Source organism: Xiphophorus couchianus, chromosome 15 (assembly GCF_001444195.1).
Source record: "Xiphophorus couchianus chromosome 15, X_couchianus-1.0, whole genome shotgun sequence".
Lineage (NCBI taxonomy): Eukaryota > Metazoa > Chordata > Actinopteri > Cyprinodontiformes > Poeciliidae > Xiphophorus > Xiphophorus couchianus.
Genome location: NC_040242.1, coordinates 6,055,192 through 6,069,497, shown reverse-complemented (window position 1 = coordinate 6,069,497; position 14,306 = coordinate 6,055,192). Strand labels below are relative to the sequence as shown.

Below are 14,306 nucleotides of genomic sequence, written 5' to 3'. Positions count from 1 at the left end.
CATTAAGAGCTGAAAAGAAAAGCAAACAAGCAGACATGTTGGTAGAAAGCTGGTAATATTCTAACGCATTGTTTGCGATCCATGATGATCCCTCACACCTATTAGTACGTTAAACATATTTGTCCTGTTAGGTTCGGTTAATTTGTCGAAGTTTTTTTGTTTGAAAACTTCCTTGAAATTTAAAGTGTTCATTATTTTTAACAATCCAGTACAGCACCATAGCGAGCTGATCATCAAGCCATCAATTAATGAAAAATCATGGAGTTTGTCCAAAGTCGCCAATCACTGTAGCTTGCCATCAACTTAGGTAACAATAATGAATGTTTCCCTATCCTGATGGACACAGAACATCAAAATAATTTGGAATCATTAGCAGTAGCAACCCCATCAACAGTGGTAGGAAAAGCACAAGTGCTCATTATAAAACTTTAGTTAAAACACAAAAATCTAAACACCTTAAACTTGTTTACCTATCCTTGTTTTTGCACCTTAATTTTGAGCTTAATTTTGAATCTGTGTTGATGTTTGAGAAAGACTACAATTTTTCCAAATGAACTAAATCAATAATCTGCACACAAAATGTGTATTTGTAGCAAAACAGCTTTTAACATTCTTTCAAATGTTGGGCATATTATTATGCCAATAGATTGCACCCAAACATCACAAAAAGTATTTGATATTTTCAATCTAAGGAAGTATATTGTAAAAAATATATATATATATCTCCAAATAAAGAATTCCTGTAATGTTTTTTTTAATAGATCTGTAAAATCTCCCGTCATATTACAATATTTGAACTAACATTAATGTCATTAACATTTTACTCCAGAAAAATATATATTTTTAATATAAATCTTCATATTGAAGTTCCAAACATGGAGGGGTTGGATCTTCAGACTCACTCCATTCAATCTGAGCTTTTGCCAAGAATGGACAACAAACAAAAGAAAACAAAATCCCATTCAGGTTGCAAAGCTGGTGGAGGAAAACGCTACGGCTGCAATAGTTGCAGCAAAAGCTGGTTCTGCCAGGTATTGACTGAGGGTTAAAAATCAACAAACTTGAGATTTGTTTTGAAAAAAATCTAATTTTTTTAAATTTCATATTTTTTCTGGCTCATCAAATCACATCTCATTAAAATACATTTAAGTTTGTGGATGCAATTTCAAAAAATGGCAGGATTTTTAATACTTGAAATTAGCATGGAATGTAGTAGAGAGTAATTTGTGATCCATTATCTAAACACACATCTTTAACAAAATGCAGTTAATTAAAAACAAGGAGGTCATTAGCAATTAGTTCCCATTCTGTGAATGGAGAACTTTAATAAAAGTCTTCCTGATATTTTTCAGCATGAAACACTTTTGCAGAGATCAACTATGGGTTTTGGGTAATAAAAGTAAGATCAGTGTTGGGCCTCCAGCCATGAAGGACTTAAAGGCAAAACTAAGGCAAGACAGAGAGAACAATCTGCAAGAGCAAAAAAAAAAAAACTGGGAAAATAAGTCTGGAAGAAGTAACCAGCAGAGTGAGGACAAGGTGAGAAGAGCTACAGAGTAATAGAGAAATGGCAGCATACCTCAGGATATGGGATATCCACAACTAACCTCAGAGCATTACTAAAATGTACCTGCAAGTACTGGACTGCACACTGAAAGAAAAAAGCTGTTCATTTTACTTAATTTTATTGTGTACATCCGTCCCACACAATGCAAATAAGTAGAACCGACATATTTTCCCTCTTTCCCTCAAATACTTAAAGCTCGTCAAATCAACATATTTTATTTACATGAGATTACTTGAAAATATTAAGTTGAAACTACAAACATTTTATCTCTTACCATAATGTAAATATATTATGTATTATCAATAACTTTTTTTATGTCTCAGCAACACTATTGTAATGAATAACACCAGCTTATTTTTCATTGCCAGTATTACTCAATGAAATTGTGTTGGGCGAACACAATTCTATCATGTTAATGGAACACATGTTACAGCTTTAAATCCTACTTAATTTTTTCAAGTTCTCTATATGCTGTTCTACTGTAAAAAATTAAAGACTGATATTTGACAAGAAAGACAAAGAAAGCGAGTGCTACTGAACAAATTAGTTTTATTTGAAAGAAAATTTAAATCACACCATTTTGTACTTAACATATTTTAAATTGAAGAGACATAAATTTTTTTAAATTTAGTAAATACAATTTTTATGAACATGAAGGAAAACCTGAGACATATTTCTATAAAAGATGTACAAGATTATGAAAAGTATGTCAAATTTCTACAAACTGTTTTTGAACATGTATTCAAATGACATTAATTAATGCTGCAGTACATAGCTTTACAGACTTTAACATATTTGTTAAAACTATCAGTATGTTATGTCAATATGAGGCAAAGCTAAACTTTTTACACCAATTATCTGTCACATGTCTTACTGATTACTATGTAATACCATAGTGATAGTCTAAACAAATGTGTAAAAACAAGAACATTTTTTTACAAGGGAAACACTACGTCTTAAAAGTTTATCTATAAGATATTAATATGAAAGACAAAATGATTTAGAAAAGTGTGTAAAATTTCTAAAACAATTCTGAACATGTAATTTGCATGACAATAAATCAGTGTAATGTAACTTTTATAGCAAATTTCTTTAACATATTTGTAACACTAAGTAGCAGTAGTGTTATAAGTAGCACTACATACTGGAACGTAAAAGCTGCTGAAGCCCAGTCTTTCAGGTGAACGTTCCTCATTAAAAAAATACATTTGTGTCCTCCAATAAAGAATACAACAAGAAATACAAAAACTGAACATGAGAACATTACCAAATTAAACATGAGAAAATCTCTATTCACTCATAGAGGTGGTTTTTAAGGGACAATGCCTTGTTTGACAGTTTACCTCCATCCAGTTCCATTACTATTTTCTGTAATACCTCGAAAGTGTAGCGGAGGTCAGCAGGGTAGGCGAGGTTCATTGCATATATCAGTCCAAAAAGCATTGCAACAGCTGTTGGCACACTATCCAAATAGGACAACACTCTGATGCCTTCAAGAACGACCCCGATGTCTTCATCTGCTGAAGAACAGTCTTTAAGATGAAAAACACCGATGGTGGTGGCTCCAATACCCTCTTCAATATTAGCTTCATCCACACCCTATGTGAAGAAATGACAAATTAATCTCTTTCTCTAGACCTAGCTGTATCTAGTTCTTGATATATAGATATAGTTAACATAACATAGAGAAAGAAATAGATATATAGATAGATTTATATAGATCGACAGTTTTAGAGATAGATTTAGAGAAATAGATAGTTTTAGATAGATAGATATCTCTAGTCCTTTCTCTACAGATAGCTCTAAGTATACCTACATGTAGATATAGACAGATCTATGTGTCTATTCATGTAAAGATAGATCTATCTCTAGATATCTAGAGACATCTAAGTCTATATAGATACAACTATATGCAGATCTAAATCTATTTCTATATTTAGATTGATTTATCTATCACTAGGTGTAAATACACATTAAGATACATACCACATATTTATGGATGAGCTTGGCTGGATCTTCTCCCATATATATGCAGACTCCCTTAATGACACACTCCCGTGCAACATCAACATCTTCACACTGAAGGAAATTCAGTATGAAAAAATTAGAATTTTTTTCAAGCCTTGTGCTTCACAATGAAGTTTAATAATGTACTTTACCCAAATGTTTTTTATGGTGAAGAGATAGAAACTAATAAAGTTAAAAGTAAAGTTTTAAATGAAAATAAGCAAGAGTAAAAGTCCAAGTTGACAACATTTAAAACAAGAAAAATGTAATTTTCTATATTATTAGTTGTGTTATGGCTACATCACTTACATCATCCATTTGTGCAACAGTTTGTCTAAGCTTTTGTCCGAGCTGTCCTCCTCTTCTTTTGAAGAGCTTCCTCAGGTTGTCACAGTGGAGATCCAGTTGAGAGAAGAACTTTGAATGAAGCGGTATGGTCGTAATTCTCTTAAACTCAGCATTTATCTGAAAAAATGAGCACAAAGGAATGATTTTCAAATTATAAACATCTGGAAGAAGGCCACAATCACTCGTGTTGCCAAAGTGAACAGTGAAGTATATGTGCCTAGACATCTTAGATTAACACAGTATCCAAAAAAACATGTAAATGATACAGAAAACACACTGTGCATCAATGGGACATTGATTATTATGATTATGATACAGCTCCTCTAGAAATGCATCAATAGCTGTGCTTGGAACATGGACCAAATGCTCGAGTTTTAGCAAAGCAGCTGCAAATCTTTGCTCTATGAGTTTTTCCAAGTCCTCAGTATGACAAGGGCTGTGTGAAGGAACAATGGCATCCAACTGCTCTACAAACTGACTATTTCCCTCAAATTCATTTGCAGAAGGGGTCTCTTTTTTTAACTATGCCTTGTTTAAAATCAAACACAGTGTAGTGACTGTGTTTACGGTTTTTGTGTGACGTAAATGTAGAGTAAACGTTTGTTTTAAAGTTACAACCTAGGAACATACAAGTAAGTGTTTCATTTCTTTTTAGATGTGAATATATGTGAGCAAAATAGTCCCGCACTGATGCCAAATCATTGCATTCACAAAGGTGACAACAGAAAATAGCTTTTGTTGTAGTGGTCAACACTGTTTTGTGGCATTTATTTTGATGGACAATAAGTGCATTCCATGTTTTAAAGGTGCATGGACAATGCAGGTATGTACATGGGAAGTGGCAATGACGTCCAAAATGTGGATGTTTTAATTTGTAGTGATGCAAAAGCTTGGACCTACTTGACACTTTTTCTGAGCACCCCTTACAACTCCACATTACCAGCACCACCTAAACCTGTAACACACAAAGATAACCTTGAGTGAGATAACTGAAAATCCAGCAGGTAACTTCACATATATATATAAAAAAAAAAAAATAAATAAAAATAAAAATAAAAAAAAAAATCTAAGCTCTTCACCAGATTACCAAAACTCAATGTCCTGACAAATATCTGCCATCAGCATAAAATTCATGGGTGCTAAAGTTTGGAAGGCACATTTGAAACTTAAATTTGTTTTTTTATACTAAATCATCTTGGCTTACAAAAATGAATTAAAAAAGCAATTCCTATCTAGGAGCCATAATTAATTTACATCTGTTCTACAACCCAAATTTGTAAACACTTTACATTGAGTCTTCCCTTAAGCTATTGAAAAAAGGGTGAGCTCTCAGACGCCGCCGCCGCTGGAGGGGCTGACACTTGCGGAGCGGCGAGAGACAGCGAGCCAGAGACGACTGTTGGGCTCACAGTAACATCTACATGACAAACATTCTACCTGTCATTAATAAGCATGTCACATTCACAAAACAGTACTGTTCCGATGCAGGTGGTTCATAAATCTGTCAAAAATGTTCCTAGCACACTATTTTTCGAATATTTCTATAAATTTTTTTTTATATATTGCAGTTATCAGTAGATATTTACAAAGGACACTTTGCATAAGTCTTGAGAATTTGGAAAACATTCGGATTTTTACTCATACCGAATACTGTGCTCCAGCACTGCGCTGGACCATTGCGCCCCCAGCGAACTGTGCTGGATGGCCTTGGCATCCATACAGCGGCGCTGATGCAGTCGAACCATTACGTTAGCAAATTGAAATATGAAGATGGAGGGGATCATTAATGTTGCGCACTGCACCACAGATAAGGGAAAATAACCCAGAAACCCGTCGAAGTACTCAAAATCCCTCATATTCTTATTTTGTCGTTCTGTCAGCGACGCTACATGCAGAATTGTTACCATAATAACGAATATCGGTTCTGTTAGTGTATCATGTTTCCACAAGGGTATAATCCCAGAAGAGGTGGCTCATTTGCTTGACAGTGCTAATATGAAAGAACAAAAAACATGCATTTTCTATACGAACAGAACATTGAGAAGCCAGTCGGTTCTAAATCGTCACAGTAGCCATGAGGGAAATAAAGTAACGGACACTTCTCCTGGTGGCATTTCACTGCTTGGAAACTATTGAAACCACCTCGTTGATCTATCCCAAGCACACAAATTAAAAATATGATCGGTAACAACCGTCTTCTGTGGACAACTTTGATAGCATACTGTTCTGTACTGCTGTATTTAGCTACAGCTATTAGCTATACTAATAAGAATAGCTAGCAAAATGAAAACAAAAGAACATGCAGATAGTTTAACAATGAGCTATTATACAAGACAATAATCATGTGGAAACATTCTGAACTACAAAAAATATATATATTTAGATCACTTACCTAATCGATATTCCTCTAAAGATTTGTCTTAAACGTTCTTGTCGCTGAGGAGTCGGAAGAAACTGGGCGGCAATCGCGATATCTTTACAAATATCTTGTTTGGCTTCTGATTGGTTAAGATTAAAAAGACCGCTCTTATTATTGTCCAATCATATTTGATAGTGTCTTTTGATATATTGCATCATTTCCGGTGATGATAAAACATGATTACAATGGTTTTAGTAATGTAATATAATTACGTTAAACCAACGTAAAGAAAATGTGTAGTTTCATTATTGTTGATAATTAAGTAAATGATTCTTTATTCAATCGTGTAAATACAAGAGACATGATTGTCTTGTGTAGTATTAACTTATTTTGTTTGTGCAAAATGAAAGACCCCTCAATTCTCATTTTTTCAGTGCACCGATCAAATTGTGCCCCGATTCAACAAATAGGACATTTAAAATATGTGTCAACTACAACAAAATAAAAATACTCCACACAGTGAGTCAATGCTTTCAGGAATGATGCACTTCTTTTTTTTAAAAGTCATACCATTAAAATTAATGGTATGGCAAAAACGCTCCGATATATCTGAATCCTCCCAATCCAGAATGTCAATCGCCTATAACAGTCAAATTACATAAACGTCAGGCTAGCCAACTTAAAAACTGATCATATTAATCTGAATTAGAATGTAATGCGATTACTACAACAGAATTATAAGAGGTTCTGCACGATGGAAACTGAAACATCTCATCTCAGGACGATCCGCTCCCTGAACGCGCACGCATCCAAAAGCTTCAATCATCCACTCAGACATATGTGCCCACCAAAACTCTCAACATCCGTGAAAAACCCCCACAGAAACACCCACTGTGACTCAACTGAGCAGCCGAAGTTGATTAAACCATAGTTGCGGTTAATAGGACTGTCCAACATCATCCAACATCCCGCTGATCCAGCACCTCGGCGCAACACTCTGCCAACATCGCCGCACTCGTTATTTTTTTTCCCCTCCCAATCTTCCACACATCTTTCTCACTCCACCGCACATCATTCTTCCCACCCCTATCTTCAGAGCCTTGTTTCTCACCTCTTACCGCCCGCTGACGTCCATCCTTCGCTGGGAGCTCGGGAGACAAGAAGCGGCTTCACCACCGACCCAACAAGCGCCTGAAGAGAGAGGGAGAGACGGAGAGAGGCAGAAACGCAGGAGGGAGGGAGAAGAAACAATCCTTACACACCCAAAACCGCTTCAATAGAACGTTAGTTGGTACAACGTGCAGCCAAATAAAGTTCAAAGAAAAAAAACATAAAACAATATCATTATAGGTCATTTAATAATCAACCAATTAACTATTGTCATGCCAAATACCTAATTTTGATATGGCATTTTAAAATATTTATGAACTAAGGCCCTCTCCTGCGAAAACTTTGACGTGTCTTTGCATTACTTCACAAAATATATTGCATTTTAAACGAGGAAAAGGGCTCTATCACTTATAGATGCTTATTCTTGAGGTAAGATAGCAGAGCAGCTAACTCACTTGATATTTCTTCCGAGAAATGTGCTGCGATAAAAGTAATAATAATTAAACATATCTCTTTTTAATAAAAGAAATACGGTTAAGCTTGGAAACTTACAACTAAAGCAGTAGAGAGGCTGAAAATGAACAACAGGTGTGGAGCAATCAGTAAAAGGAGCTGACCAGTGACAGTGCACGAGTAATGATGTGTTCCAGTTACCTGGGAATTCGGCACCTTCAAGTTAAGTCGAAATTTCAACATGGCGACGTCCATAGGCTTTTTTTTTTTTTTTTTGGCAATACTTCTGACTTTACATAAGCAGACACCACTTTTAATTTGTTCCGTTTATAGTTACAGACAGATTTCAGACGCACTTTGGCATGCGTCATGTAAAATTATCGTTTCTGTTGGTGCCAGGAGGAGCGGCCATGTTGAAAGTCGGCCTAAAGTCATAACTGAGGCTCCTTGGAGTTGCTCCCAGTTTCCCAGTGGGAAATCAAACTTTAGTGGGCGTTCCAGTTGATTTTTCCGCCTGGGAAATTGGAATTTCCCAGTTCCGAGTACAACAGGAATGTAGCATAAAAAGTAGCCACAAAATAAACAAATAAATCAAAATATAGCTATTTTAAAAAGCACATTTAAAACATTTAAACTACACCTAAGAGTTGAACATAAAACGAAACTTTGAATAACTTTAAAAGATCAGAGATCAAAAATAACAGCTAGAAATTTGGAAAATATGACCCAAATAAATTGAAGGACCATTTATGTTTTGGACCAGTTTTCATCTTAAATGTAATTGAGCTTTTTTTTTTTTTAAAGCTGAACTAAAACCGTACTCCCCCATGGAACAATAAAAAAAACATGCTATTTTTAAAACAAACTGCTCAGAGTTTGCAAGCATTTGGGGGAAAAATGCTTGCACTCTATGCAAACTTTAAAAATAACAGAAGCATTTTATAATTAATTTAACATGTTAAGGAAGCAGTTCTATGAGGATTAAAGTGATCAAAATGCAGGTATTAATGTTATTTTTAGTGGAAATCAATTTGAGTTTTGAGATGACATTTGTTGTGATTTGTCACTATATAAATAAACAGATATTCAAGTTGTAATAACTGGATTCTTAGTCTGTGCCTGAATAGTTTGACACGTTTCATAACCTTTTCTTGATAAATTGTCAAAAATGTTAAAATCTTTACAATAGCTATTATCAGCATTTTCCATTCTACAATGGTGCTGTAAAACTGCTAAGCATAAAATCACTGTAAATTATTTTCTGCCTTATTTCTCCAGTTGTAAAATCGCACCTCCAGATATCTAACATTCTAATCGAGCAGCAAGTTAACAGAAAACGTTGTTATTCCCTTCAGACGCTTCCCAGCTGCAATGTATTCCAACCGGAGGTTGAAATAGTAATTCGTTTCTAAATGCTGGTGGGAGATTTGTTCAGCAGCACTGAGATAAACTCTGTCTGCGCCTCTGAATTTATTTCCTGTCAAGCATCCGGCTTTGTCAGGGTCACAGATGGCGACGATCTTTTAATATTGGCGCTTGATGTTGTCTATTTCGACTCCAACAATTCAGGTACAACACATGCTGGATCAGACCGATTCTATTTGCAGCTTCAAGCAAACTATTTTTTCACAAAGCATTTAAAAATACCTCACAAATATTAACATAAATATTTTCATCTGCAAAGAAAGTAGAAAGTAAATGTGAACATTTCAAGGAAACTACTTCACACATTGTTTGAGACATTTATTAAACATTTTTCTTTTACAGAAGCTGAGTTCTGAATATTGGCCAAATGAAGGATTTAGTGAGTTAAAGCAGAACGACATATTAAATTTTCTTTCATCCTTCTCGTCATCTTGGGGTTTTAAATTCTCTACAGATTTGTCTTGACTATTACATCCATTCCTATCAACCATTGTCACTGCACTGAAAAATAAATTACTATTGTTCACATTGTCCTTACTCTGACAATTTATTCTCGCGACTCCAGAGCTGTTTGTGAGAAATTGACACATTTTACATTCATATGTCAACTATTGCAATTGAAACAAAGGATTTTTAATTTGTTTTGACAAGTTTACAGAAGGATCAATCTAAAAACAAACACACACAACATCTCAGAGTGCAGAGCTGAATGTTACAAAAAACATATCTTAAAAACCAATGCATCAAAAACTTCTGTTGTGGTTTTGCTAGATCTCAATGCTACGTTCAATATATTTAGACGGAACATCCTGGAACACGGACTTTAAAAAAGGTCTGGACACATCATTTGATTGAGAAAAAAATTAAAATTTCTTCATTTCAAAATCTTAACGAGTTCTCCACTAACAGAAAGATTTCCTTACTTTAATTTGCAAAATTTGAAATACATTACAGTGTATTTGAACAAACAGTTCCAGATCACAAAACAATGCATGTTCTGACAATTTCAGGAACACCATCTGTGGGACGAAAGATTTTTTTCAGCTCAATCTCACATCATGAAGAAGGCTTTCTGTACAAGTCTTGGTAAGAGTGAAAGGTGCAAAAAGTCAGACTTTTGAGGGTTCATGTCTCACAGTTAGGAAGTGATGTTTGTTCCAATTTCCTTATAAATTAAGGCCTCTGCTGGAGGCTGTCAGACCTCTTTATGCAGGGGAATTCAAGGCTTTCCACTGATGCTGTGGGGTTCTGACCTCCATATTGGCAGCCTTACAGTTCCTGTAGTTTTGAAGTTTGCTTTCTAGCAAGTTACACTTCTCAGTGAAACAACAAAATACAGATTTTCAGTACATTTCTTATACACTATAATTGGATTGTGTTCATGTGAAGGCATGCTTGCTATGCTGAAATTAAAATGACGATTAACTAAAAATCCTGAGACGCCAGGATGAATATAATTATGGCTCTTCTTAGCTTCTGCACTGATGTGATTTGCTATTTCTGAAGCATAAACGAATGCTACCAGCTTGTGTGCTTTAGGATGATTGATAAATGCTACAATTTCTGAAGCATGGACTTTCTTTTCACCCACTTCTTTCTTTTTTTATTAACCTAACCCTCTGTTTGGAAGTAATCTTCCCCAATTCTTCATCCTGAAAATGGGCAAAGCTTACAGCTCTGCTTGCCTTGCAGTTACAACTCCTAGCTGATGGGGACTTTGGCCGAGCGCTGAGGCACATCAAAGCGACTGATGCAATGATGGACCGAGGGAAGAAACAGAGTTTATACTGTGTGTGAAACCCAGTCCCACAATGAGGATATCAACAGACAGCCCATTTACTGCGATTCAGGCGGCTTATTTTCTCAACCGGTGTTGCAGACTAAAAATATTTGGTGCCCTGATTCAATAAGCCATTACTGGGACAGGGAGTGAGGAGGCTGAGGTGGTGGGGGGCGGCAGCAGGCTTCAAACAGCCAGCTGTTTCTCTTATTTTTTTTATATTTTTTGCTTTCTCATGTTCATGCTGATCTGCTCTGTACCAGCGAAACAAAATAAGCTTAAAAATCGATAGCATGCACTTACGAGGATACTGTCATCAAAAACAAAATTGATACTAATGGGCCAATCTGCTCAGGCAGACGCGTTCGCACACAGACACACACAGCATCTGCTCATGGGTAGAAGCTATAACATTCACTTCGGACTGAATTATTGAGCATCAGTAAACAGGAAGAGAAGTTCCCACTGGGTTTATGAGAGTATAAATGTGTGTGTGTGTGAGAGAGAGAGATAAGTGGTGGTAAAAAGTTTCCAGAAGGATGTCCCATATTTGTTCATCTTTTCCAACTAACAGCACATGTTTAATGGCATGTTTTGGAAGTGCTTGTGCTGAAAGACTTGAGAATTAAATACATTGCAAAAGTTAATAGTTTACAGTTACAGCTACAATATACTGTGTTTTACTAGGATTTTCCATCATAAAGCACATAACTGAAGGGGGAAGAAATGACAAATTATTATATTCTAACCCCTAACCTTAACCCTTATTTATGAATCTGTCAAATTTTTCCTTTATGAAAGATTGAGAAGCAGAAAGCCCTAAATGTCAAGTTTACAGCCACACAGAGTAGACAACGTCAAACCTGGAAGAAAGAGTCCTGGTCAAATGAAACTAAAATTTAACACTTTGGCCTCCCTTTAAAATGATTTATGTGGCAAAATACCATCACTGCTCATTATGTTTAATTCACGTAGAAAACCACCACTGAAAGAAAACCACTTTCAAAGGGACTCTAATTAAATTAGATGAAAATCAAACATCTTAGCCTACCAGCAAATCTTGGGTCAAATAACACTCATATTTTAGAATGGTCTAGTTAAAGTTTTGTCCCTAAACCCAAAACAAAATTTAAAATTCAAATTCAACGAAATAATCCATCCAATATCACTGACCTTCAGCTATTTTGTGATGAAGGCTTTGCCAACATTTTATAAATAACCCATTACTTAACTGAATATCACAATATGACATTCTTGTAGTGAAAACTTCTTGTGTCACATTTGACCTTCTAAAAATGCTGTTTTCTGCAGTTTCCTTTTCCCTCAAGGAAACGTGAAATATATAAATCCCTTGTGTGCCACAATCTTCCTTCAGGTCTTCTTCCTGTCGAGTGTGCCTGGAAATGGAAACAAAAATGAAATCATCATCACTGATAATATCTACTACAATAATTCAAGGCAAAACAAAAAACTTATTGACAAGATACAGCTCAGAGGACAGTGGATTCTTTATGTTTAGATGGTTGTTTTGTTTTTTTTCCAAAGAGGCAGTCCACATCTTCGTAAATGGATTCATAAAAGCAATTGTGGAAATTTCAAAGATGTGTCTGAGAGCTTCTGCTGCAAGCCAAGACAAGACGGCGACTGACAGATGATGTGTAAAATCAAAAGGCAGTCTTAAAGCCCGCAGAGGGACGACTCACGTCTCAAAAGACGCAGAAACAACAAGGCTCTGCCGCCGAAGAACAAAACACCTCGACTTTTTCTGGTCTCTGCTCTCGAGCGCTTGATGAGAGCCGAAGAGTTACACAGAGACATGAAGGCGTTTTGTGTGGGCTGCTGGAGTGTGTGGGATAAAAGCACTAAGGGTCCGCACGCAACACATAAGAAAGGAAAGAAAGAGTCAGGAGGTAGCCTCAGTCTCCTGGTAAACAGGAATGTTTCACTTATTTTAAGTCAGTTAGCAGAAAGGAGCTGTTAATGCTTCGCTTCTTATTAAATGTATTAGCTGAAATCTAAAAATTATGAGGTGTTCTTCCATTCAGCTACAAAAGAATGCAAAAAAAGGTAGTATTTTTTAATAAAATTGCTTTTTTGATGGCTTAGATGTTATAAAGGAGCCAAGCCAAAGCTGGATTTGCATTTGCGAATTAACAGGCATAAAAGCAAAGCAGGTTACTTCTGTTTGGGATCCTCAAATCTGAAGTCCCTTGTAAGATGGTCCAGCTGATTCTGCATCCACCTGTAAGATGATTCATGAATTGCCACTTCCTCATTTAACACTTTCTCTGTATCGACCCAGGAGTGACTGAACCTCTGAAGACATGTGCATCACCACAGGTGGACAGAGATAATGTTATGCCCACCTGTTGGCTTCAGTTTATAAACTGTCGCAACTGCAGATCCTGTTTGCGAATCATTACAAAAGTCATAAAAATTTCTTACTTAAACTAAAAGCTTTTTTCTAGGGGGATCAGCAAATGATGAATTGATGTATGGGATAAGATGTGCAACTATTTGCAATCACAGTGTTTTTCCATATCTATTCTGACAACACTACGAGGATAAAGGAAGGGGGATAAAAGGAAATAAAGTCTAATTACATGCCTTTTTTTTTTGTGCCGAGAATTAATTCTCAGTAAATTGAACCTCAGTGCATACAACAGTTCTGGACGTCTGTTTTGTTTCCCTCAGGAAAAGAAAACATGTTATTTTAGGATGACTGCATGTATATTTATTCCTAGCACAGCAAAAGAATCTCATCAAAAATGATTTGCTTTCAGGGCAGCGTCCAATCACAGATGAAACAAGTTTTTTCCTGATTTTGCAGTCCATTGTTTGATAAGTCCGATAGTCATGGCTGACAGAAGACTACAAAGTATTTTAATTAGTTAATATAGTACATGAATGTATTTATACTTTTTAATTTAAACTTCTATGTGTTTTATTGGAATTTTATCTAATAGACCAATATGAAACAGTGCATAATAGTGAAGTGGAAGGAAAACTATTACAAGTTCTAAAACCATTTTTACACATTTAAATCTCTAATGCTTCAGCCTCCTTTACTCTGATGCACCTACAAAATAAAACCCTGCAACCAGCTGTCTAAAGAAGCAAGGTAATTATTAAACAGACCATCATCAGTAACTCACAGGAAAAGGAAAACCTACCTGAGGAAGATGCAGAGATCTTCAGCTCAGATGAGATGATCTGTTGAAACAAATGCACTTCATTCCTTCAGGTAGAGGCAAGAA

At 35.7% G+C, this 14,306-nt stretch overlaps 3 protein-coding genes and 1 long non-coding RNA gene across 6 annotated transcripts in view; 1 reads left to right on the top strand and 3 right to left on the bottom strand.

Annotated features, from left to right (window-relative positions):
- LOC114158391 (regulator of G-protein signaling 6-like) overlaps positions 1–7,519 on the bottom strand; it is an 84,108-nt gene extending 76,589 nt beyond the window's left edge. The window contains exon 1 of one of the 2 annotated variants that reach the window (XM_028039821.1): positions 7,393–7,519. The gene's annotated coding sequence lies outside the window, so the exon portion shown is untranslated. Of the gene's footprint in view, positions 1–7,184; positions 7,307–7,392 lie in introns of those variants that run through there. The other variant, XM_028039823.1, reaches the window with a different exon arrangement.
- Positions 1,652–5,332, bottom strand: LOC114158392 (uncharacterized). 2 transcript variants are annotated; one of them, XM_028039826.1, is made up of 4 exons: positions 4,823–5,332; positions 3,884–4,039; positions 3,554–3,646; positions 1,652–3,166 (listed from the first exon to the last, which is right to left on the bottom strand). In XM_028039826.1, the coding sequence occupies exons 2-4, from the start codon at positions 3,890–3,892 to the stop codon at positions 2,861–2,863; spliced, it is 408 nt and encodes a 135-aa protein (XP_027895627.1). In that variant the 5' UTR covers positions 3,893–4,039; positions 4,823–5,332; the 3' UTR covers positions 1,652–2,860. The 2 variants fall into 2 exon arrangements, with proteins under 2 accessions (XP_027895627.1, XP_027895626.1); XM_028039825.1 differs by lacking the exon at positions 4,823–5,332 and having other exon boundaries at positions 3,884–4,203.
- Positions 7,520–9,580: 2,061 nt separating the features above from the next.
- LOC114158438 (uncharacterized) lies at positions 9,581–9,944 on the top strand. The gene is made up of 2 exons (XR_003598408.1): positions 9,581–9,799; positions 9,837–9,944. It is a non-coding gene; the product is annotated as an uncharacterized LOC114158438 (long non-coding RNA).
- Positions 9,945–10,875: 931 nt separating this feature from the next.
- The window catches only part of sipa1l1 (signal-induced proliferation-associated 1 like 1), an 80,253-nt gene continuing 76,822 nt past the window's right edge, over positions 10,876–14,306 (bottom strand). Inside the window, exons 26-27 of the mRNA XM_028039921.1 lie at positions 14,223–14,262; positions 10,876–12,446 (exon numbers count right to left, since the gene is read on the bottom strand). Coding sequence (XP_027895722.1) covers positions 14,244–14,262 — 19 coding nt within the window. The 3' untranslated portion in view covers positions 10,876–12,446; positions 14,223–14,243. The remainder of the gene's footprint in view (positions 12,447–14,222; positions 14,263–14,306) is intronic.